Here is a 27,602-nt window from a genome sequence, read left to right as displayed (position 1 = left end):
TTTCATTTTTTTCCCCATGGTTAACTACGGGTAACTGAATCAGCGGATATGGGGGCACAACTGTACTAATCTTCTGCTGCATCTATGTATCAATTGATACAATTTTTCATCAACTTCTGTACCTATATTCCAACTACAGATCTCAGAAATCGATCTATATTACAGAACTTCAGCTTTCATAAGCAAATAAAAAAAAATAAGACAATAAGGGCTGACAAGAACAATCTCTTCCAATATTAAAATCTAATTTTGTGCTATAGGCAGAACTGAGAGATGGCAGTGCTTACCAAAAGATTTGTAATGTACTTTGAAATAACCTTGAAAAAAAAATAAAATAAATAAAATAAATAAATAATACATTGTCCCTCCAGGGATCATTCACATCACATGTGCATGCGTGCATGTGTGGCCACAAGTAAGGAGTTGTGGCCACACATGCTTCTACTTCTGCAAATATATTGTCACAACTAAATGATACCTTCTCCCTACAAATGAAGTTCATGTTTCATAAGTATAAAAAAAAAAAAAAAAAAAAATCTATATCCTGACTTTAATTATATATCTTTTTGGCAGTGGTGCTCAAAAGCACAAATTCTGAACTGAAAGCAGCTGCCAGAAATAAAATGCTTTTTTTGAAATATGATCCTAACAAAGGCAAGATAAGTAAAAATATTTATCTTGGATAAATTTTTTTCAATATTCTTTTTCAATTTCACTTTATTTCATGAAGCAGCTGCAAGAAAGTTTATGTGGCTGTATGATCTAAAATATTATTGTAATAATTTATGTTTATTTTTTAAACCAAATTATTACACTGATTATTACAATGAAATGTTTTTAACTGTTCAAAATTTTTGATGTCTGATTTTAGATACGGGGGTGTTCCATGAGCCTGAGCAGAGTCCTGGTAAGTTAATTTGTTTTCTGATTGAATCATTTCAGGTGTACACACTATATTTAATTACGCAAGGTAAATGCCAAAATTAACCAAATATAAAAAAAAACTTTTTAAAAGATATGTTTATTTGTTGTACATGTACAACTTTACATCTTTCAACAGTAGAAAATAAAAAAAAAAATCATAAAAAAAAACACCAGCACAAACATGGAAATAATTCTACTGTACATTTATACATTGAAATATGCTGCCTTATTTTTAACTTTTAATGCAGTTTTTATCTAAAAAAGTTTCACTCTGAATTTTAACAACTTCCTGGCATTATTTATCCATAATCAATATTCACTGCCATAGCACATTTTAAAGAAAATATTAAAGTTATCTTTAAAAACTTATAAGAATACAATTATATAAAGGCAAAACAAGGCAGTAGAAGCTAAAATAATAGTCAAACATATTGCTTACTAGATTCGAAGTTATCAAAGTGCTTGACTTATTTTATGTATTTGCACAATACACATATGCTTCATTTCCTTCAACAACAATTGTACTATGGTGCAAAAACATCTCCAATAGTACTCATTCAGAATTTGTCAAACTTTTCAGCAGCTTTTATTATTATCAAAGTATACCACATTTAATGTGGATATGTATATAGATATGCACATAAAACACAATATAAGCTTATTAGTGCACTCTAGTATGTTGTTTCAAGGTACACACTTATATCATTATAAAGATACAAGGTGCTATCACAGTATCCCATGTGCCAAAGAGCAAAAATGACACAATCAAGCAAGGTTATGATACAATATCCTAAAAATCCTAACATTATAAGCCTAACTTAATATTACACAGTATCTTTAATTATTATGGTTAACTTTTTAATTAGTATGGTTAACTATGTAAGTTTTATGAAAACATCTTTACAATGATGATATTATAGGTTCAAAAACATCAGAAGGCTTAAACATCTTTACTTCAGGCAATACTCTGGCTGTAACCTTGCTTGCAAATTGCAATCATGTATATATGTTCATCATTTATATAAAAAGAACTTATAAATAAACAGAAACTTTACATCGCAAATACATAACAAACACTGCACACTTACTCTCTATACAGTTATATAACAGTTGATTCCATTTACAGTTGAAATGCAAGTGATGAAGACATAAATTAATAATGCAAAGGTTAGATGAAAACAAGTGCATTGTTACAGTTTCTCTTCACACACTTCAAATTTATATTACAGGTAGGATAATAATGTAACAACTGCAAAGCTACAGCGTTAAAAGCACACCTATGAAATGCACTTGTATGTTGATCACTCAATGAGTTCATCCTGTGGTAAACTGCTCTTGCTTCCACTGGAGAACTGAATCCATGTAAAAGATCAGATGCTTGGGAAAAACAATATACAAGTGCATGTGGTAGCCTTGAATGCAGCAGAAGTCCAAAGTGTGTCCAGACTGCAACATGGTGTAATGAAATAAATTATGCCCGAGGTGAACCGGGATGTAGCACTCCCTGACGAGTTATACTGCTGTATAAACCTCTGGTTTCCATCGATGACTCTCTTTTGACAGCACGCGATGCAGAAATGCCTGTATAAGGGCAGCTTTGATTAAGCATGTTTATTGTTATATTATTTTTGAAATATTTTGAATTGCAAATTAACTCAATCATTACAAGAGAATAATGATATCATAAAATCAATATACTTTCAATGAACACTAATGCCTTATTAAAACCTGCGTTTGTATATTTAACATATTTCAGAAGCCAAACTAAAATTACACGAAGAAAAAAACTAAAGCTTAAAGCAATAAAATTTCTTAGCAATAACTGGAATAATCCAATTTTCCATATATGGTCAAACTAGTATTAAACTATCAGAAATGCCCAAAATTTTGAGTTCATTTGTGCATTTCGTTTTTCATCATTTTCTATGCACTGCTAATTATGATATGCCTGACCCATGCTATATTCTCTAATTAATATTGATTGTAATTGATCATTTGAAACTCATTACTATAACAATCTTATTATCTTTGTATCTTATTCATAAGTTACTAAGTTCTTATAAACTATGCAAAGTGAATTTCTACATTTAGCATGTTATTACAACATCCCAATTTACATTTAGAATATTTTAATGGTCAAGAATTTCCGATGTTTTACATACATATATGTCAACAGATGTAAATGAAAATTTACATGTTTCAGATATGTTTGTTTTTTCATAAGAAATAACCCATGAAATGATCTGCTTTAATCCTTTGAAGGGCAAGTAATAATTTTACTATTATTTTATTTAATTACATTTTTTCCTCCAGAAAACTGGTATATAACTAGAATTTAAAGTGTAGATTTTCATGTATCAAACATGCAGCTACATTTTCTTTTCATGTTTTGATTAACAAAACATGAAAAACCTAAACATACTAATTGGTTTTGTGCCCTTTCTAATTCATCCTAAGCTGGAATGCACTGCTACTTTACTGATGCTCAGAGGATTTCCCCTTTATAATCCTTTCTAAACTACATTTACAGATAAGTGATACATGCTAAATAACCTTACAAGATCAATTTGTATATAATGTTGGAAATCACTGAATACTGGATAATTCACATAAATCATGAGCTTTTAAGGCTAAGCTATTTTAGCAAGCTAGGGTTAGAGAAAAGCAGGTTCTGTGATGCAAGATATATTTGTACAAAATACACTGAGTGACTATTAAGTACACCTGCTCTCTCACTGAAATGAAGTAAAGCAATACTAGTACTCTTTTTTGGTAAAGACACATTAGTTTGTACAATGCAATATAAAGCAGGTGGGTAGACACACTGTGCTTATGTATATGTGCAATGCAGTGCAAGAACAGCAATACAAAATAGATTTAAATGATTTTGAATGTGGCATGGTAGCTAGCAACAAATGCACTGGTATAAATATCTCAGACACTAACACTGCTAGGATTTTTGTGTATATTTAATGTATACACTGGCTCTGGCATATTGAGATTGATCCAATAACCAAATATCATCCAGCCAACTGTGATCATGTGGTTGGAAACAGCTTGTTGATGCAAGAGGCCAATGATGGCTAACAAGATTTGTGCAAGGGTAACAGAATGGCTATAGTCAGGCAAATAACAACCTAGTACAATGCTGGCAACCATTTCAGAAAAGATATTTCAAAATGCACAACTTGTTATACCTTGACACAGATGAGGTATCTAGATGATACTGTTACAGTGGAGGACAGGAAAAATATTTCCTGACCTATCTCAGTTCCCTCCATTTCATATTGGTAGTGGTAGTGTGAGGGAGACAAGATTATGGCAAAAATAGCAAGAGTCCATAGAATCATTTTTAAAGGTGTCAGCAATGCAAGTTGGTGGTGGTGGCAGAAATGTAACAGTGTGGGGAGTGTTTTCTTGCTGCACATTGGCCTCCATCCCTTGATACCAATAGAGCAATATATGGCATCAAAATGTTTTTGTTTATGAAACTGTTTCCAAACAAGTACATCCATATGAGAATAGATTTTTCCAAAAGGAAAATGCACCATGTCACAAGCTCTTCAGAGTAAAGATCCCCAGCCATCCAGTTTGCAAACTGTGGGAAGAAACTGAGTCGACATAGAGCAGCATCCCTGTGGTGTGGTATGCTTTCAACATCTTGCTAAGCTTATGCCACAATGAATCTAGGCTGTTCTGAGTGCTAAAGGGAGGGACCTGCCTTGATATTAGGTAGGTGTACCTAATAAAGTGGCTGCTCAGTGCATTTTGCTTATAATGCAACCTTTTGTGTCATGTTGCTACTTATGGGGTGCTGCAATGCATAAGTAGCAACATGACACCAGTTCTCCCGATCAGAATTCCATCTAATTTTTTAATGTCTTTTGAAGCTGTCTAAATTCCGCATGACAGTCAGTTATAATGTGAAAACGGTGAACTCTTAATTTGTTAAACACTATCAATTTATACAAAAAAGCCACGAAATAAAAGGAGAAAAAACTGAAATATACCAAGCACAATGAACACAAACCTAATACTATTTCAAAAGCTGTAAAAACCAACACCATGCACAGCAAACTTTTCAAAGTGAACAGCTTACTATGCACATTGATAGTTGTTATGTCTAAAAGAAATTCTCAGGTAAAATACTGTGGAGTTGTTTAGCATAGCTGACTGGTTACAAGTATCAAATATAACTGATGTCGTGAAGACTATATCAAAACATGCATAGTGGAAAAATATGCCATGCACGGGCTATGCCACTTAGAGAACACTGCTTCCAGTTCATTCACCAGTGAGTGAGACTCCCCCCCAACTCTGTCTTCTTACTTTGTTGTAAATCACTTTGGCTGCACTTAACCAGTTGTGGGACTGCACTAAATATGTTCAGGTAACTGCTGCTGCTGCTGTTCATGGCTGGCTCTACAAAAAAAAGAATGGCACTAGAGCTGTGTGTTATAGAACCCATTTTAATTTTAAAGCAGTAGTTCTACTGAGTTACAACTGGTGCCCTTTAACCACACCACTTTGATGGCATTTCTACATTACTAGATCAGTTCCATCAAATGCATTTTTGTGGTCAATCCACATATGATGCAGTCCAAATGAATGTAGTTGAATGTTGGAATATATATAATTACATGTATTCAACACCTTTCAGCCACAAAAATGTGGACAAATTGCACTGGATCAATAAGTGTTTCAACTGGTATTATTACATTCTTGGAGGTCTCAGACATCCGATTACCAATGGCAATCTGATTGAATCAGTTTCAGTATTGATGGAGTCACACCAAAAATCTTGCCACATTTTGAAATCCAATCTAGAAGCTTGCAGTTCCTCCATAACTCAGATCTAGTACACATTCAATACTAAATATGAACAAGATAAGAACTTGTTCTTATCTTGTTCATATATATGAAATATATATGAACAAGAAATATGAACTTGATAAGCTATCTCTGAAAACTTCCAACCTGTAATGAAGGATTCCTTTATACATTCCTATATGCAGATGTTCACATGTCTGCAACACTACCAATGCTTTACAATTTCTAGAATATATTCAACTCAATGCTGCTGCTGCACTACAAAGAGGAAGGAAAAACACTGATATTTCTCAACTTTCTCAAAATTCTGCTCTCAGATGTTATTCTAAACAATACTGGAGAGGTTGATGATGATATGTGCACAAGGGTTCAATAATTATTAAGGATATATATATATATATATATATATATATATATATATATATATATATACACACAGAATCAGCTGCTCTTCATTTTGGGAAAAACTACAAGCTGATAACGTAAGCTGAACAATTTTTAAAGAATAGTGACTTTTTTGGATGGCCTGTGTACACACACACACACACACACACACGTACTTTTACAATCAATCCAGGACCTGAATACAATGAAAAATGTTTATATAAACATACCACGGAACTTTGGCTGTTTGAATTTTAAACAAGTTAGATAATTCACATCAGCAAATAATACTAATTCATGATTTATAATGAAATAAGTCAACCCATAGACATGAAAATTTGCTACAAAGATTCCTAAAATATTTTAAGTATTAAAATTTTGAAATTGATCCGAGTTCTTGTTCCAAATTTATAGTAATATTTCTGTAGGGCAACTGGAAATGGAACATGAAATCAGAATTGAAATTAGAATCATCCCAGGGGCCAACAGAATGTATGTTAAAAATTTGGTAGCAATCCACATTTTCCATGTCGATTAATGCAAAAATATACTTTCATTTTATGCTGAATTTTGTATGTGTGGGAGGGGAGGAGGGCCATTAAATCATAACTGGACCCAAAATTTTCTTAAGGACAGGACCAACAGAATATAGGATGAAAATTGGGGTTTGATCTGAATTTTCATTGTAGAGAAATATGCAAAATATATTTTCATTTATATGAATAGATTTTTGTGGTCCATCCTGATGAAAAAATAATATTTGCTCTTTTTCTATTTGTCTGATTTTAATGATATTTGAGGTGGCTCGACAAATCTTATATAAACCAAATATAAAATTTCATTAAAATCCATCCACTGGGAGTCCTTGTTACATGGGGACAGACAAATGGATGGGCACGGTGAAGATAATAGGCACTTATATATACTAACGCACCTAAAAATGATTATGGTGTTAAAAAAACCATAATAAAAATAATAAGATTAAGCAAATACATACATTTGCTTATTCATAGTTGTTTTCTTTGTTTTTTACTATTGAAAACTCCATAGCCATTTTTTTAAAATTCAGACAGCCATAACTCCATAACCATTCAGAACTGGACAAACTTTTTACATCATTTCAGGTCCTGAATCAAACCTGAAAGTAATAGCCCATATGTTAAAAAATAACTTGTAATATAAACAGTAAACTCCTGATTACTTTTGTGGTAGATTATCTGTTCATGATTAATTTAACAAAAGCTTAGCATGACAGTACGTACCTAAGCTTTCATTTCTATTTCTCATGCACTTTCCCAATTTCGTATTTCAAACAGTATTTTTTAAGGTCTTATGTATCCTTACAACTAATGGAGGGCAAGTGGATTATCAGTTTACAAATTTTTTTTTATTTATTTTTTTTATTATTTTTATGTTTATTATTTTAATTATCATTATTTGACAAATTTAACTTGATCTTTCTCCCATTCTTCCCATTTAAAAATAATGTCATGAGCATGAGAGGTCACCTCTCATGCCCATGACATTCTGCAGTAAAGGGTTACTGTTATTATACATACAGTGCATTGGATTCTATGGCCACATTTTGCTATGCGAATGGTAAAAAAAAAGGGTCAATGCAAAATATATTCTCTCCATCACTCTCATCAAAATTGAGAAGGTAAAGAGATAAGGATGAGTGTGATTAGATAATTTTGGATTCTCCTGAGCTATCCATATTCCCTCTCCTATTAGTCTTGATAATTGGGAGTTTACTGTGTATATAAAAACTTGATGGTATAACACTCATCCGAAAAAGACTGCAATCTCTAGAAAATACAAGATCAGTTATGAATGCATTCAAACAACAAATCCCTTTCTCAGAAAACAACACAAACAGGCAAATGTTATTATCATTACTAGACCCAATAAATAACATATGCAATTTCCACTGAACATGCTTTATACACTTTAACAGATTTTCATCCTTGTAAAGCATATAAATATAGTTTATCAGAATTGTAAAGATATTTTAAATTTTTGCTATTTATTCCACCCAAATAATGGTTGTTTCTGTAACTTTTTATATTTGGAAAATTTAGTTCAAAAAGTGAATTAAAAAAAACAAAAGAAAGAAAAAGAAAGAAAGAAAAAAAAAAATCCTGCTACGAAATGAAAAATCTCAATGAATATGACAGTTTATTTTAATTTTAACAACGCTTATAACACAATTATCCAGATGGAGTACTACCAATTAACTGTTCTTCAGGCTATTTTTAACCGCTAAAATATACAGAATCTTTATATATCAAGGTATAAAGCCTTCAAGACCAACTTTAACCCTTTTCAACGGAAAGTGTTGATATATATAATAATTTTAAAAATAATAATAAAAAAGAAAATTGAAATTATTCATAAATGTGTCTGTGCTATAAGCATTTACAACTGATTAAAAATGCTGCTTCCAGTTCTCACATAACAAAATGTGAACAATGACTGGCTATGGATTAAGGTTATGGTAAAATGAGTAATATAATAAATTACTCTTAAAAGTCATATCACAATCTGGTGACACCATAATCTTTTGGAAAACTGAAAAAATATCTACTAAAGGATTACACATATGTGGACACAAAATGATAATAATCAGTATTTAAAAAATGCCAGTACTTCTAAATGCAAATGAAGAAAAGAAAGTCAAATGCTTTAAAAATTTATTAAAAAGAGACCACACCCATATATTTAGAGACAAGCATTCACAAAAATTTGAGAAAACATAAGGAGTGTATGTTATGATTCACAATTCATGTCAGTATATCACAGCACGGAAAGCACTACTTGCTACAAGAACTATGAACACTGTAATGACTCAAACATACATAAAAGTTAATCACAAACAAAGTTGTACAAATATGTACAATGTGTATATAATATAATGTGTATATATTTACATATGCATGTATAACCGCACTTAACAGTAAACAAGCAGGTGATATATCATTAAAAAAAAAAAAAGGTGGGCTTCCAATGCTGCTCCCAAATTAATAAGAGAAATATTGATATTTGAGTCATTACAGTTACAAATGTGCTTCCTAGAAGACTTATCATTTAAGTCACAGATGAAATGCACTTATATAAACCTGAGTAATAACAAAAACAAAAAGGGAAGCAAGGCATATCGTAATAAATAAGTGCTCCCTAGAGATTCAAGAATTCCCTTAATGAAATTATCAGTAAAGTGCAAAACTAGCATAAAATAGTGAAAGACTAAGATTATTTCATCCTTCAAGAATGAAGAAGGTTATTAAAAACATAATAATAAAAAATAAACAAATATCCTATTTTCATAACCAGATAGAAATGCCTATCTGATTATATGCATGCATGCATGAACATAATGCATACATACACACATAACATATAATGTTTAAAAGCACATTATAATAACCAACAACTATTTAAATGTAATCTTCAGCGAGTAAGAAGGTTTCAGTGATCACCTGTTTGATCAATCTTCGTCTTTTTCTTCAGATCTTCAATATCCTGACAACAAAAAAGAAATAAATCATTAGCAAAGTGTTTCAGCAGTTTGTAATACCTATACAATAATAGGTAAGTTCATCATTTATTCTAAAATGGCAAGAATTAAAATTATAATTTTGAATTTTTGGAAGGGATTCAATATTAGCAATTTTTTTAGGTTAAAATATTGATGCCTGGTTGGTTTAATAAATTATAAAAATATCAAAAGTTATATTCTTTAAAAGTTTAGATAAGTTTCATGTTACATATTATTTCAAATTATATATTCAATACTTACTTGTAAAAGGAAACTCTTTAAAGATGTGTATGTTTCATCAGCATTATCATTGACTAAAACAAGATCAAAGTTACCTGGATTTTCACCTAAAGTAAAGAAAACAAAATGACTTAATTACAAAGGCATCCTAAGTCAATAATACATATAATTAAAGATAATTGTACCTTTATTACTGTAGTATTACAGAAATACAGGCTACTGTTTCCATTGGAGTGAGTGTGAGCTGAGCCTGGAAGCTGTTTTCTTATTTGTTCTTATGGATATGCATTTGAAGCATGCATATCCATACACAGATTTAAACTGATACCTTGATTTTTTTTGCGGGCTTGATAAAGTTTTTCTTCTTCTTTGCTCAGACTCACTTGAACTAAAATGCAGCCTGATTTCCTTTAATACCATTGCAGTGGAAGAAGTTGCTAATTTCTGAAATCATCACTATTAAATCTCAAAATAATTACATTTACAACCACTACGAAGCATTTCAGATCTCATCAAATTCTAACTTTATCAAATAATGGTTGGACTCTCACACAATAAACACTTGCATTCCTAGTTCTAAGCTGGCACCAGCCCTTTTAATTTCAATTCATTCTTATTATGAATGTTTAAATTTTTTTCATCTTGAGAAGATTCTAATACCTGTATGCATATTTTACCATTAATATTTTTCTAACTTCAAGATAATGCAACCTACACACAAATGTTTTTTTCAGCAATTAAAAATAAGCCTTTCATAAATTAATTTTGATTTAAGTTATCACATACATCTGTATTTGTTTTAGGTATTTCATAATCCTCTTTCAGAATGTTGCTGTCTTGTTGATGGTTATCCAGTTAATGGATAACCATCAAAACCCTTTCATTGTTAGGAATGAAAGATGAGAGCCATGGATCTGCAAGGATGTCACGAAATACCAAAAACAAATATATGGAAGTACGCTGAGTGGACAGAAATCATGAGATATCTACCTAGCAACGGGTAGGCCACCTTTAAGTGGATAAGTGCAGTCATATGGCGAGGCACTGAATCCACTAGTTCACAAAAGCATTCCACAGCTTTTTTCCATCCATGCTTGCTGCACCGCTGTCCATAATTCCGTTGTATTCCTAGGTGGAGGATCCAAAGCTCGAACGGACCTTTTCACGGCATCCCAAAGATGTTCCACAGGGTTCATGTCCGGTGAACGGGGAGGCTATTCCATGGTGGTAAAATCTGCGACATGCTCTTTGAACCATGTTCTGGTCACCACAGCTCTGTGGGGAGGTGCACAGTCCTTCTGGAACAGTCCGTTGCCCTGTGGGTGCACGTGACCATGAAGGGATGCAGATGGTCTGCAAGGATAGATACGTAACCTAGAGCGTTGGAGATGCATCTAGATGTACCAAAGGTCCTAACGTGTGCCAGTTGAACATGCTTTAGACCATTACTGGTCGTCCACCTGCCTGAACAGTTCCTTGTTGACATGATGGGTGCACAGCTTCATGCGGTTTCCACAAGATACGCACTCTGCCATCCGCTTAAAATAACTGGAAACGGGATTCATTGGACCAGGAGACCCGTCTACAATCATCCAAGGTCCAGCGCTGATGTATTTTCACCCAGTAGAGGCACAGAGTCCTGTGTCATGGTATTGTTGTTTTTTGGTGCAAGGGCTACTTAGGCCATATTGCACCTATCACCATTATGAATGTTACATATGTGTCATGGTATTAGCAATGGGACTCTGGTGAGTCAGTGACTCCCATAATCTACTGTGGCTAATGATCGCATGATGGTCTTGGCAGAAACGTTTGTGGCACCTCCCTTGTTGAAGTCGGCAGTGATTTGTGCCACTGTCGCTCTCTGGTTAGCTGAAACAATGCAAGACAGACATTGACGACCATGTTCATCCACCACCTTTCTCCACCCACAGCAATGTCCACGATGAGATGTTTTTCTGGAAATGGCGTATTCCTGATACACTCTTGATACTGTCATTTCTGTACCACCTCCACACAATAGAGTGACCCCATGCATCAGGCACCCACTATCATCCTGCTTTAAAAGTTGGTTAACTCACAAAGTTTATTCATACTGACATCGAGTTACCATCTACGTGAATGCTGTGATGCAATGTACCTATATATCTGCCAAGCGGTGGGTTCATCCACTAGTGACAGCACTGCATTGCCCAGGAACCCCGTGAATTTTGTCCTTTCAGTGTATATGAAAGCTGACTCAACCATATCAACCAAAAATTTATACTGGCCATGTGATAATGATATGCCAAAAGAAAACAAGACTGCACAAAAACACTTCTGCTGCATGGCAAAGTTGAATGTTTTTATTAGCACACAATTCACCAAAGTTCACATTCAAGAGTCAAATAGTAGAGTATGGGAAACCTTTACTACTATGAATTTAAACACAATGCAGAGAAACAGCAATGTTAAACAACAAATTTAAATCCATATTTTTTCAATGGCACTTCAACTTGCATAATTATTGCATGCCTTGCTGGAATCGCTGATTTTGCAAGGTATGTATCGGTCCATTACACAACTTCAGTTCTAAATACGTGAATAAAGTTTAAGGATAAGAAGATAAGTAAAAATTCAGTGTGTGTTACCATTATACCAACTGATCAATAAAGACATGCTCAAAATAAAACAAGATTCTACATGAGAATTCCCTACCATGGAAATCATAATGCAGCTTATGCAATTTACTACAAAGAGTATGTGAATAATGCAAACAGAGGAAATGAGAGAATGCAGCCATGGGTACTAGAAGGAAGAAGCAGGTGGAAGACTATTTGCTGCTCTCACTGGATTTTAGACAACATTACAGCTAATAAAAGTATGAGAATAAAAGTTTGGCAAATAAAAGTATACTATTATTGGACTGCTAAATGGATAAACACTATATATTCATCATGTATAAATACTATATCTGGCTATATATTCATACTTGCAGCCAATAAATCTACACTTATCTCCATGTCTAAGTTGTACTGTCACAATGTAGTAGCACATTAATACTATAGAGTAATTGGATCTTGTATGTATACTGCACAGCACTTCTAATCTGCTCTACACTATACTCTTAACTTTTTTGAATAGTTTTGAATTCTAATATTAGAAATACACACTGTTTCAAAAATAAGAACAAAGCTGAAATATTCTGGTAAGCTACTGATTGCTCTATAAATAACATATGATCAATAATTACTTGTTATTTATTCTAATACTATATTTTACTATACATGCAAATGACTTCAACCCTGCTATAATATACAATTCCTAGTCCATCTTCAAACTCTGTCCTACCCAATGCAAACATGGCTAGCTTTGTACTACACCATATCATGTATACTAGAAAAATTATGTACTAATAAAAAATAAATAGGCCATTTAAATTTAATCTTAGACCGAGACATAATGCTATATAAAACAAAGATCTTAACATGCAATCAACTGAAATGCACTTTCTCTGACAAAAGTCCAAAATACAGTCCATATCAAGTCCAAGTGGCTAGCAATTCAAAATAGAAGGAAATAGGTGGAAATAATGAGTTTTTGCATTCAGAAAGATTCTGTGTAATTAGTTAATAAATGGCTGGTGTATTTTGGACACTGTTCAGAATAAGACTGTTTACTAATCATTAAGCACTCAGTGCTATAAATTATCAAATTTGTAAGTTATGATGCTTGTGTTAGACATACTGAAGCTTCATTTTCATAAAATGAATGTCACACAGTAAAAAAAAAAAAAAAAACCTGCCAATAAGTAATTTACCATAGGCAAGTTCTTCTCTGGCTCTATTCAGTCGCTTCTGAATACTATCTTCATTCTCCGTACCTCTACCACGTAATCGTTCTTCCTGTGAATCAAATTAAAACAGATCTTAATTTGATGTTGATTATAGTTTATTACTGCCATAGTTTTAAATATACACATTTTAATAGCAATGGTTATAAAGTTAAAAATAGGAAATCCACACTTACTAGAACTGTCATGCTTGGTGGTTTGATAAATACAAAATGAGGATTCAAATCTGTCTTTTTGATGTTCTTAACTCCTTCAATTTCTATATCTAATATACATATCTTCCCTTGGCTCTGTACTTCTTGAACTGCTCTTTTACTATTGAAATATAAAAAAAAACTTCATATAAAGCATTACATGTGGTAAAGAAAAAAAAAAAAAAAAAAAGAACTTATTGTTCTTAAACAACTTACTATTTTTGCACACTGAAAACACATGAAATCATTGGCATGCAAATGAAAATCATTTATCTTCTAACCTCCCCACATCGAGTCCTGTAATGCAAACCCAATTTGTTTACCTACTTTAACTCACAGCTTCTTTCACCTAAGACTTTTCTTTAAGATATCAAAGAAAAGTTTCTCTTTCAAAAATTTAATAACTGGCTGTTGAACATAGTCAAAATGATTTCCATGCACTGGGTTAGTAAACTCTCGCTAATCTGGATTAACTGGGGGAGAGGTAATCCAGATTAGTGAAGCAAAAGATAGCCTTAAAAGAACAAAAACTTAGAACACAAATAAATGGAAAATTTAATAAATAAAATATAGGTAGTGCTGATGAAAATAAATAAATAAATTCTGACTCATCTGCCTTCCTAAATCCAGTGTCTTCCAAAGTACTCAACTGTGAACAGAATTTTTCATATTTTGATCTGGATTAACTGCAACTGGATTAGCGAGGGTTTACTGTAATGCAGAAACTACTTTCAGTAGGATTGGTTCAAGATAGTTTCATGCACAGTAGTAAACACAATGTTTCATTCTAAACATAAGAAGTGTGGTGAGCATGCATCACAGGCACACATTCATCATAACAATTCATTAGACATTCAATGTGCTGCCAGAATATTTTATGTTTTGATTGTAGTAGTAGTAGTAGCAGCAGCAGCAGCGGCATTTGATGCAAGAAAGCAAGTGTATGAGCTTATGCAGAATCAGCCAGAAAAAAAACCATTCCATCCAAATGCCTGTCCATTTCCTCCCTAAATTTATTCAACCTATCAACTTACACAACGACAGGTGGAAGTTTGTTCCAGCAATTAACCACCCGCTGGCTAAAAGCAAATTTCCGCACATCTAATCTGCATCTGTCTTTTCTTAATTTGAATTTATACCCCCTTAGGTTCGTAATCTGAACAAGTGGAAGAATCCCATCAGAATTCAGCGTGCTCAATCCATTCAAGGCCTTATACACCTCAATCAGATCACCGTGCAGGTGCCTAGTCTCCAGCCACTGCAATTTGCAGAACTTAAGCCTCTCTTGGTAAGAGGATCCCTTCATTCCCCTCACCAATCTTGTTGCCCTTCTCTGTACATGCTCAAGTAAATCTACATCCTTCCTAAAATGAGGCCTCCAGACCTGTACGCAGTACTCAAGGCGTGGCCTGACCATTGCCTTATATAGAGGGATAATCACCTCCTTTTTCCTGCTAGCAAAATTCCTATATATCATTGACAAAAACCCATGACCTGCCCTGGCAGCCTGTCTGCATTGCTCAGAAAACTTCATATCTGACTGCACAATTACTCCCAGGTCTTTTTCATTTTCTACCACCTTAAGTGTAGTACCACACAGTTGGTACGTTTCTCTGGGGTTACTTCTACCCATATGCAGTACTTTGCATTTGTCAAGGTTAAACTTCAGTTGCCACTTCTTAGCCCATCTGCCCAAATTATCTAGATCCTGTTGCAGTAGCACACTGCCATTACTGTCATTAACAACCCTGCCAACCTTTGTATCATCTGCAAACTTCGACATTAAGCCTGATATACCTTCATCAATATCATTGATAAATATACAAAACAACAACAGACCTAACACCGAACCCTGTGGGACTCCATTAATAACATTAGTCCAAGAAGAGTAGCACCCATTGATTACCACCCTCTGTCTTCTCCCACTTAACCATCCTTTTATCCATTGTAGCAACTTACCCTTAATACCATTCTGCTCCAATTTGTACAATAGTCTTCCATGCACAACAGTGTCAAAAGCTTTCCTGAAATCCAAATATATGATATCAAAATTATTTTTTGCATCCAGTTCCTTTGTAACCACATCATAATATCCTATCAAATTTGTCAGACAAGACTTTCCCTTAACAAACCCATGCTGTGTCTGAATTATTGCTGCAGTCTTGTCTAGATGATCCTGCAATGCATCTTTAACCAGCGACTCCATTATTTTACCCGGAACAGAAGTTAAACTAACTGGTCTGTAATTACTCGTGTCACCCTTCGATCCCCCTTTGTGAATTGGGGATACATTTGCACATCTCCAATCTGTGGGAACCTCTCCTGAGTCCAAGGATGCTCTCATAATTATGGCTAAGGGTTTTGCTTAGTTGCTTTGCCACCTCCTTTAATATAACTGGACAGATCCCATCCACCCCAGGTGCTTTTCTTATGTTTAACTTCAACAATTTCTCCTCCACTTTGCTTTCAGTTATTACAAAATCATTAAGTATCCTGCTGCAATTTGATAACCTTCTGCCATTTCCAAACCTTAATAACTCCTCGTGGGTGAATGTAGATGCAAAATACTCATTCAGTTTGTTTGCTATCTGAGCAGGATCATCAACAGTCGAACCAGCGATGTCAAGTGGACCAATCAGATTCATCCCCTTCCTTTTAGAGTTTATATAAGTAAAGAAATCCTTGCTGTTTTTCTTCGCATCCTTTGCCAAAGTTTTCTCGTAATCTGCCTTCGCCTGCCTAACCTCCTTTGTCACCTGATTGATTTGGTTTTCATTTTGTTTTTGGAGCAGATGTACTTTAGTAAAAGTTACAGCACTGCTCAGGATGGCAAAAAAGAATAAAGGCACTATCAATTTTTAATAAAATTAAAGTTATTTAGGCTGTAGAAAAGAGTGAGGAAAAGGAGATTCTGTAATTGATGTTGAATTTAGGATTCCTAATATGCTCTCTACTTATCTATCAAATAAGGATGCAGTCTCAAAGCAGTCAGAACACATTCAATCCCTTAGCAGTAAGAAATAAATCTGCCTAGTGCAGAATATCCATATACAGATAAACATTAAAGTATTTATTTTTTTTTTTTCAGTAATGTTTTCATTCCTATTTAGGAATGAAAACATCATTGTTTTCAGCCTTTTTAGGAATTTCCTAAAGAGACTAAACAATCTGTTAAAGACCTTAAGTGGAGCTAGTAAATTTCCAGAAAACGAAAATATTGTTTTTAGAAACATCTATGAAGAAATGTTCAAATATTAGCAATGATGCCTGTAATAAATAAGGCAAAAAAGTATCTGAAATTTAAATGAAATATCAGCAAGTGTAGTACAGATCGATCCTTTTGGATGACAACATGAATGAAACAGGGAAACTGCCTTCTCTGGTCAGTGGAAACTGTCTGCATCTGTTTTACTGTTGTGAAACCCTCCATATGCAATAGGTTCCAAACTGTATAACTTAGATGGAAGCTGAAGTTATATCACATAAGATAAGCAGAGAAAAAATCATTTTTATTTATTGATAACTGCAGAGCTCACATTATCCTACCATTAACTGCTGTTTCAGTTAAAATCCTATCCTACCAAACACCACATCTTCAACTCTTGAAACAAGGAAATATTCAATGTTTTAAGAAAAAATATTGCAAGCAAACCAAACAGAAGTGTGTCCAAAACATAGAGGAATACTCTTGAAACCAATTTATGCAAAGCACTGTAAGCTGTTACTGAAAACACAACTGAAAATTATTTAATAGCAGCTGAATTTCCAATAACAAGGTCTGCTGAGGATTTAAATATTCCAGGTTGGAATGCTGTTATTTCAGATTTGAGCATACGTGAAGCAGTATCATTTGATTATTTTGAAAATCATTGACTACAATACTGAAATTGGTGGATTATGTTTAATTGAGGCAGAGATGATCTCCCAGATATAAACACATAATGATGACAACAGAAGAAGGAATTAATATGCATACTTGCTAGGATGGCAGTAGATGTATTTATTGAAGGTTTAAAGGTTTTAAAAATGGATGTAATAAAATCAAATTGATATTTACCTTGTACCATACAGATTTCCTGAAAATTCTGTAAATTCTAAAAATTCTCCTTGTTTAATTGCCCTTTCCATTTCAGATCGTTCAACAAAATAATATTCTGAAAAAAATTAAAATGGACAGTTTTTAAGTTCTCAGAAGAAATCCCATAGAGATCTTGAACATTAAATAAATTTGTATATTACATTCATTTTTAAGGAAATCTCAAATTTCATAAAAAAAAAAACACTATTTTAAATATTAAAATTAATATTATTTTATTACTTAATCATCATTTTTACAATTCTTATGTATTCTGGCCACCACCAACAGTTATTTTAAAGCTAAAATTGTCAAAAGGATTCCTACCTCTTCCATTTATTTCTCCTGGTCTGGGATTTCTTGTAGTATCTGTAAAAGCAAAATTTTATTCAAATTAAGATATTAATTAAAGTATTACTCAATTATTTCAACCAAGCTTTTTCAGTAAACATATCTATAAAAGTGCTTAAGCCTATATAAATGAAATGAGCCAATTTATTTATACATTATGCCCTGCTCGAACACTAATAAATGGCAATCTTTTCATCTTGCCTTTTCTTGAAGATAAACTGCCTAAATGAATCAAAGATTTAATTTAATACCATTTCATTATGTTAAAGCTTTATTCCCTTTCTTAGTTATATTTATATTGCTTATTTGAGGCTGGAGGTGGTGAAACACATTTAGTCTTCGAGTAGAGTTTCTGGACCCCCCCCCCCCCCCCAATCTCCTTCAACACATGCATGGTATTGGTTTTGATACTTTTTCATCGTATTTGGGGGTTTCATAAAAAAAAAAAAAAAAAATCCACTGCTGATGAGCTAATTAATAAAAAAGAGCTTTTTTTTCTTCTCTCATTGGATATGAAAGTTTGCAATGTGATGATTATTTCAACACATGAATGGAAACTGCAACATTATGTTTCTGACGACAATTTAAAATGCATTACATGATTTCATCGAGTGAACTAACAATAAAAATGCAATCTTATTTTGCTTGCTTAATAAGATTAGCACAGAACAGGCAATACAACAGAAAACCCTCCTTTGTTGACCAGCCATAGAAGTACTGTTTTCTTTAATGAGAAGGACCAGCAGCAAAATAAGTGTATGTTTTTTAAAAAAATTAAAATTAGCTCATTTAATATACATTGATTTTTATATCTAAAAAGTAAAGATATATATAAAAATCATTTAATCACCTTAAATAACAATATAATTCATCTTTTTAACCTAACTTTATTCTGTACTCTTGTAACTAACACAGCAGTAATTGTAACTGCTGTCTGTTCTTATCACATGGAAAAGAACTGGGTTCAAATCTCATCAAAACAGAACTTCTAGAGTTCTCTTCCCTGCCCTTTGCTGAGTCAATTAGCTTTGGATGAGGACTGCATATTTACCCATTCACACAGAAATTCAGGTTTTTCATCCAGAAAAACAACCACAGAATATATACTATATAGATAACGATATACTGATATCTCGCAGCTTTAGATGCAAAAATAAAACAACACCAAATTTATTCTGTAGCCAAACAAAGAACAGGTGGTACAACTATTGTCCTTCATTGAACAACCCATGGTCAAGCTGTTTTCTTTTATATCAATGACTAAGAGAAGCCTTGAAACATAATGCTCATTCTAAGCATAAGTCACAGAATAAAACTACATTAAAAAAGTATACCAAAGTGTCACAATTTTCCTGAAAGCAGATGAATATCATTTCCAACAAAAGTTATTCATTTAAAAACTGGATTAAGAATTTATTGGAAAAAATTTAAATATAACATTTTTATATAAAATAACTTGGTTTAAACAAACGTTTTACTTACGAGAAACACTGAACCCAAAGTAGTCTCCAAATTCATCCATTAAATATTTCAATAGAGTAGTTTTGCCACTGCCCGATGGTCCACATATCACTAAGGGTCGGGCAAACGACATCTGGGATAACCACCGTATACCCCCTAAAAAAACAAAAAAAATAATAAAATATATATATATACTATAGTATTCTGTTCAGTTTTCTTTTGCACATAAATATAGCACCACCCCACATATTTTTTTAGCTGCAGAGTTTCTTAAATTTAGTACCTAAAAGATGTCTTGTAAAATATTATTAAAATATTTTTAATAGCATAGCAATATAATTTTCAGCAAAAAGTTGTCACATAAGAAAGCAGCGTGAAGGGAAAAGAGAATTAGTATTGGTAATGACAAATAATGCAAGGAAACAAGCTTATACAGCATCAAAAACAACAACAAAAAAAAAAAAAAAAAACACCACACACCTCTGTCCATCCCCTCTACTATTTTTTCCAATTCTTCCTTAAATTAATTCAAAATTACCAACTACCACACCACATGGAAGTTTGCTCCAACAATCAATCACACTGGCTGAAAGCAAATTTTCAATTATCTATCCTCTTACAATCATCCTTTGTCAATTTAAGTTTATGTCCCTATGCATGCATGCATGCATGTGTGCGAGCGAGCGAGAGAGAGAGAGAGAGAGAGATATACGATGCCATCAGCATTTAATTTACTCAATCCATTTAAAGATGAAAACACTTCAATTGGAGATCTACTTGCAGGTGCTTAGTTTCCAAGGGCTGCAATTTGCAGAACTGATATCTTTCACGGTAACAATACTTTTTTAGTGTTCTTGACTAATCTTGTTGCTCTTCTCTGCACCCATTCAAACAAATACACATCCTTCTTTAAAAATGTGGCTTTTAGACCTATATGCAGTACTCAAGATACAGCCCAGCCCTTTCCTTATACTCATCAACTACTTCCTGTATACCTCTGAGAGAACCCCATGAGCTATCCTAGCAGCCTAAGGTGTAGAATAATACCATAGTTTATAGTTTATTTAAATACCACAAGTTAATGAAAAGTAATTTCATCTGGAATATTTATTTATGAACTAGCAGACATATTCAAAATGTTCTTCACAAATCACAATGAAAAACATCTGAGCATCTCAACCAATTCGAAAAATAAAGATTTCCTTTTTTTTTTAAGTTACTTATCTTTTCTCTCAAATTATTTGTGTCACACTACATAGAATCTAGAATACTGTTAAAACCATGTTCCTAGTGCTGTAGTCATAAAATAAATCTGCATATGTAATATTCACAGAGTGAATATATTACATATGCAGAGAGTATACGGTGTATACCCGTGTGCGTGAGCACACACATACACGGCATATATATTAAAAATAATAAAACTACAAGTATTGCCCAATAATCAAACTCTAATAAATTTGATTTTTTTTTCAGCAAATATTTTAATTTGTTTTTTCAAGTCTTTCAAAAAACAGAAGGTATACACTATTCACTTAAAAAAATCCAGAGGGTATACCCTCCACTACAGTCCTGCATGTTCCCAAGATTCAAGAATGCTGTTAAAACTATATTCATAATAAAAAATATTGAAAATCTTAAGTGTGGAAAAATAAAGTTTCAATAATATCATAAAATGATAACCCAAAAATTATGTAATCTATGAAGGCACAAAGATCAAAGTTTGGTGCTAAAAACAAACTACTTGACCTATGCTGCTCTGCCTGTCACATGCCATTTTCCAATCACATGTTCATCTCAAAAGTATATGATAAACGGATAAATTTCATTAAAATACTCACACAGAACAATGAAACATTGTGATTACACAAAAAAAATCTGTGTGTTGTACTTTAAAAGTCAATTCTTATTGCACCACGTATCCTGCGTAGAATTATAGTTAAGCTTATCTTTATCTAAAGGAGGTTGGATGATTTGAAAGAATATTATCAGTTTTGCATCATCACTTTCAAGTGCCTCGGTTATCATTTTGAAGAGGCCCAGGTGTATAAAAGCAGTGGAGAACCAATTCACGGGTTTAGTAGTTGCCCTCAACTACTCGACTATCTCCTTTCAGTTCCTCCTCTCTACTTCTATTTTCCTGCTGCTCTAATATGCAATTAAAACTAAATTTTGTTTGTTGAAATTAAAAATGAAACTGAGAATTTATTTATTTCAGGTTACTAATATACCCAATTTGCTACTTTACTATAAATATAATTTTTCATTTGATAAATTCAATTCATGTTTTACAAATATGTTATTTTCAATAGCAACTGGACAGAAAATAATGGATATTTTCATATATATAGGACATGGAAATATCCAATTTGCTGGATATTTTCAAATGTAATTTTGAAAGACTAATATTTTCAACACAAGTATAACTTCATGGTTACAAGCAGGTAAAGTAATATTTATATTATTGCATGAAAATATTGAATGTATAATATGGATAGTGTACAATTTCTAAGGAATAACTGTCAGATTTGAGCCATAAGACTGGTAGTCTTAATATAACATGACTTAGTTTTATATAAGTTTAAACAAAAAGATTTTTTCCTTATTATAAATAGTTTTAACATAGTTATCTTAATATTAGTGGAAGAAAAGCAAATTGGGGAAAGGCAATTATTTACAATGTTTGTTTTCTACAGAGCAGCAGACAATTTTCACCAGTGCAAATTGTTTTTCACTAAATTAGTTATTAATATATATTGATAAGGTAGTTAAATACATGTATTCCAGCATTAGCATAACACAGAATTAAAATATTTAATTAGTTTAGTTTTTTTTTTTAATTCATACAATCTGAAAAAGGAAGATGTTATTAAAAAAAAAAAAAAAAATTGGGATCCACAAGACCTGCTGAGAAGCTAATGTTAAATGGTAGCAAAACTATAAAAGAATAATAAATACCGGGAGGAAAATATCCATTGCATTTGTTTATAGCTCACACCAAAAAGAAAGAACATATAATGAATACAAATGAGATAAAATTATGATATTGACATCTAAGAAATTAAAATTCCTTTAGGATATGAAACCTTTACAATAAAATAGAATATTACTACTACTAAAGTTCTGTACACCTCTTTCTCTGTTATCTAAAAGCCTCTTACTGGGTGGGCGGTAGATAAAAAGTTTGGACATTTCATTAACCTCCCTGGGAGGGGGGGAGGGGATGCTGTAAACACTGAAAGCAACAAGGAATGAACTTGTTCTATGAATCTGTTTTAATAAATATTGGATGTATGGTAATTGCATCTGCATAGTATCATTACACAAAGAAAACAGTACTACCACGTTACCTATAAAAATCCCATTTCTGGGATAGCGACAGCTCCGTAGCGTGGAGTCTTTCATGGCCATCAATGGTACTACTGGGTGTGTTAGCAATGTGGAAGTCATCACGCCTCTCGCTTTGAAGAAGTTGCTCAAATTATGAAGACCCCTATCCTAACATCCTTTTTATCTTCATCGAAGCTATACGTGACTCACTGATATCACGTGCTTGACACGCGCACGCCTACGAGTTATCACTTTCCACGAGATCAAAGTGAAAAACGTGCACTCCATTTCCGGCCAGCTATTCTTATAGCGATAAGAACCATATTTTGAAAGATGGAGGTTAACATCATATAGTTTGTGCTTAATAACTGAAGAAACACTTGGGTGGGCACGTTCAGTATTTTGCTATCAGTAATCACGTGTAAACAGTGGGGTGGCATGGATAGGAGAATGGTCCTAAGTAATGTCAACAAGAAATAACGGGGGGGGGGGGGGGGGGATTGAAACATTAGCTACTAATTGAATGATAAACTTTGGAGACCTATTTTTAGCACAAAGATCGTCTTTTATCGTACTTGGCCGAATTAAAACACGCAGCCCTGTTAACTTAACACAGATCGGTACCGTTATCCTTGAATTGTATACGTGATTTCCTGGCCTTTCTTTGATAAGCAGAAATCATGGTGGCCTTAGGGAAAGGTGAAGACTAAATACATCGCTGCTTCAGTCTTATAAATAAATATAAGTTTTATATTTTCGGTTAATCTTCATATAGACATGCTGCATTTTGCACTAACGTCTGTAAATTTTCCCGTAGTCTGAGGCTTTTGCCCTGAATTCGTTATATTAAACTAGATACGAACTAAACACGAACTGGCATCTCTCAATGTGTACTTAACTTCGCAACTGGGTTGTCAGCTGTTATACCATCAGAATTCATAATCCACCCACCGAAAGGGCTGTCTGGGTGGAGGTATCTACTGGGAATAAGTAACAATAGTCTTCTCTATTTGGGAAGCTTTACTTATTCGAAGTAAAACGAAATAGGCAACTATTATAAAGGCATTGGCAATACGAGATGTAAAGAAACGATGCCACTATAATAACTTATATATCTATACATCACTGCTTATAAATTCTACGTCCGCTCTCCGACAACAGCTTTAAGTTTTGCCATAGATAAAATCCCTCAAGAGACACGTTACTGTTTTTACTCTGGCAATATATATTGTCTAAGGTTTTGCACTATGGATTCTAAAAACTACAGCAAATTCCACAAGCAATAATCAGAATCTCGACTTAAAGGAAGTGCCATAAGTCTTAACTGTAATCATTATCCGGTCAGTGGCAGATCGCACAACGGCAAACAGCTTCATCCCGCATATGAGTAAGCTATCCAGTACCTTAAAAATAAATAAAAATTCAAAAGGAAAAAATAATCTTCGTTTTTATATACTTAGTTCGAAATTTCTCCAAGCTACTCTCATCCCTTCGTGAGCTTTAGTTAAGAGACAATTCTTACCTTAGCCTATCAATGGAAAAACTACGGTTAAATGTGCACGGATTGTGATGTTTCTCTCCCGTTACGACGTACGCTGGTGCTTTTATGAGAAGCCATAGGCATACACCTGCTACATCAGCTACTAGTCGATGTAGCTGTTTTCCAGAACATGGCAGCTGATGACATATAATGAGAGTGGGCGCTAGTAGCAGTTTTTATTGTCGTTTCTCGATAACGAATGGCGAAGCACTACTCTATAATGTCAAAAGAGAACGAGGAAATTAAATTGACATAATAAGAGAGACGAGTAAAGGGGGCAAAACGTATTGAAGGTTTATTCTCATCATTATTATTTTATTATTATATATATATTTTTTTTTGAATGGAAGAAGTTACGCCAGTTACCCAATGTAAGGAAAGCTTTCTTATTTAAGGTAATGTGTATTTTTATTGAAAAGTATGTGGCAATTTTCAACTGTGACGTGTGTGTGTGTGTGTGTGTGCGCGAGAGAGAGAGAGAGAGAGAGAGAGAGAGAGAGAGAGAGAGAGAGAGAGAGAGAGAGAGAGAGAGAGAGAGAGAGAGAGAGCTTCGTCTCATCGTGTTTAAAAGTATGTCTTAAGGGCAGCCGGTTTCCAGCACTTCAGAATTTCATTTCAATTAGATAAGCGTTTCAGAGGCTGGACAGGTTATCATTTACTACTTCGAGTCTTTAAACAGTTTGCAAAACCAATAAATAGTAGATACAAGAGAGGGGTAAAGTGTACTTTAGCTATAAGTAGTTTCTTTTTCTTTAATTCTACCAAATTTTCGCAATTCACAGTTGCATTATACGATTAAAATCCAGTTTCGACATCTTACTAGCTACTGATATACGGGCGAGTTCAATTAACTCTCAGTGCCACGTGCATTGCAAGTGCAGTTTTGCCACGTCTAAATTACACTTATATTCACCTAAATGATTCTTAATCAGTTTTGCTAATCCTTACAAGTTTTCAAAACAACTTTGTTTTATCTGATATTCCTTCCGCAATCCTCACTTGCTTCATCTCTTCAAAATACTGTATGTTTCTTTCCATTGTCGATTTATACCTCCAGTGGGTGGACAAAATAATGGAAACACCCGTGATAAGAGTTACAAATATGTACTGCTATGGTGTTGGGCCACCCTCTGCTTTTAAAACAGCTTGTATTCTATGTGGAATAGATTCGAATAAATCATGAACTGTCTTAAGAGGAATATTGGACCATTCTTCCTGGAGGAACGTTTCAAGATCCTTCAGTGATGAAGGTGGAGGAAATCTGTTTCTCACTCTCCTCTCCAAATATGTCCACAGCGGCTCAACAACGTTTAAGATTGGTAATTGTCCATGCTATGGGAGTTGTTTAACTTCAGTTTCATGCTCCTCAAAACAAGGTTAGATCCAATCCACACATTTGGCTATGTGTACTGTAGTATTATCATCTTGAAACATGGTACTGTTTGTGGGGAACAATGGTTGCACCATGGGATGAACCTGGTCACTCTGAATATCAAGGTAATCAGTGGAAGTTTTTCGCCTATTCACGGAGATGACAGGACCTAAGAAATACGAAGATATTGCTGCCTAGGCAGCAATATCTTCGTTTAGGCAGCAATATCTTAAACCTCTGCCTAAGTCATTTATCACCAGAGGAATAAATTTCATATACAGCATTTCGTAAACACAGAAATTACTAGAATTTTTAAATTGTTCCTTGTTTACAAAACCCATTCACAAATTACTGCTGCAGGAAAATAATAAAATTTCCTGTTTTTACTCCGATATGGTCACACAGGCCTCAAGACGCCTAAGCGAACTCACAAGAGCACCGCGGGATATTTTAAAATTTCGAGGGAAACAGCGATACTCGACATCTGTCGGGCACCGCGCGAACTACTATCTCGAGGTAGTTCACAGTTTCAACATTACTTATTAAGTTGTTTGGACCTAACTACTTAATAAACGGAACTGTTTGGTATTTCTTTTGGCCTAGGGGCGCCGTGCAAAAATTACTGAGACACTAAGGGCACCGTGAACCGAGAAAGTTTGGAAACCTCTGGGCTAGAGGATACATAAACATTACCTATATAATATCGGTGTAGATACACTATAGTTAACCCATAAATTTGAACTACGTATGTAGTGTAAAAGGCATCGTTTTAATAGTATCTCATATTGTGGGTGCCTTCACAACGAGATAGCTGGTATTGCACTGCAAATAAATAAAGCTTCTCTAGTAGAGAAGACTACTGTTATTTATTTTCAGAGGATACCACCACCCAGACGATCGTTTCGAATTAGTGGGCTTCATCATCAGTGGGCGAGCAGGTACCTTGGTAGTGCAACATGCCATCACAGTTGCGAAGTTATATCCACAATATGAGAGATGCCAAAGTAGTGCAATACCAGCTATCTCGTTGTGAAGGCGTCCACAATGAGATAATATTAAAACGATGCCCTTTATACTACATACGTAGTTCAAATTTATGGGTTAACTACACCGATATTATATAGTTAATTACCAAAACCCATAAGGATTATGCCTTGTACATTTCTTCTTGAAATAAACATTACCGTATTTAACAGTCAGATGCGCTAGAATCACGGTCAACTAAAAGGAAAGGCCAGCTCTGCTAGTCTAAGATGGTGTGGGTGGCGTTGGTGGTACATGTCACTAGGAAGGCGGTGAGAACGGTATGACTGGTCTTCAATCTATCTCTCTATTTCTTCATGAAGACAAAAATGTTCGAATGTTTCTCAAGATGCTCTGAGAATCCAAAACAAAATCACTTCAAAGGCGACACCCGTACCGCAGTTTGGACCCCACTGCTTCTTAATACACGCAGCGTTAAACAGAATAAAATTTCAGCTTCCGAAGTGTGAATACGGTAGGTACATACTTTGCGTTGCTTATTGTAAAT

At 33.8% G+C, this 27,602-nt stretch overlaps 1 protein-coding gene across 1 annotated transcript in view; it reads right to left on the bottom strand.

Annotated features, from left to right (window-relative positions):
* Positions 1-1,153: 1,153 nt before the first annotated feature.
* The window catches only part of LOC150075913 (guanylate kinase), a 100,991-nt gene continuing 74,542 nt past the window's right edge, over positions 1,154-27,602 (bottom strand). Inside the window, exons 2-9 of the mRNA XM_090387980.1 lie at positions 19,851-19,985; positions 18,300-18,386; positions 18,000-18,096; positions 13,925-14,063; positions 13,716-13,800; positions 9,938-10,023; positions 9,618-9,660; positions 1,154-2,505 (exon numbers count right to left, since the gene is read on the bottom strand). Of these exons, the coding sequence (XP_090244106.1) occupies positions 2,396-2,505; positions 9,618-9,660; positions 9,938-10,023; positions 13,716-13,800; positions 13,925-14,063; positions 18,000-18,096; positions 18,300-18,386; positions 19,851-19,985 (782 nt within the window). The 3' untranslated portion in view covers positions 1,154-2,395. The remainder of the gene's footprint in view (positions 2,506-9,617; positions 9,661-9,937; positions 10,024-13,715; positions 13,801-13,924; positions 14,064-17,999; positions 18,097-18,299; positions 18,387-19,850; positions 19,986-27,602) is intronic.

This window comes from Mastigoproctus giganteus, chromosome 13 (genome assembly GCF_048544385.1).
Source record: "Mastigoproctus giganteus isolate SK-2022 chromosome 13, ASM4854438v1, whole genome shotgun sequence".
Taxonomy (NCBI): domain Eukaryota; kingdom Metazoa; phylum Arthropoda; class Arachnida; order Uropygi; family Thelyphonidae; genus Mastigoproctus; species Mastigoproctus giganteus.
The sequence above is the reverse complement of the archived record's forward strand: the minus strand, read 5'-3'. Positions and strand labels throughout refer to the sequence as shown.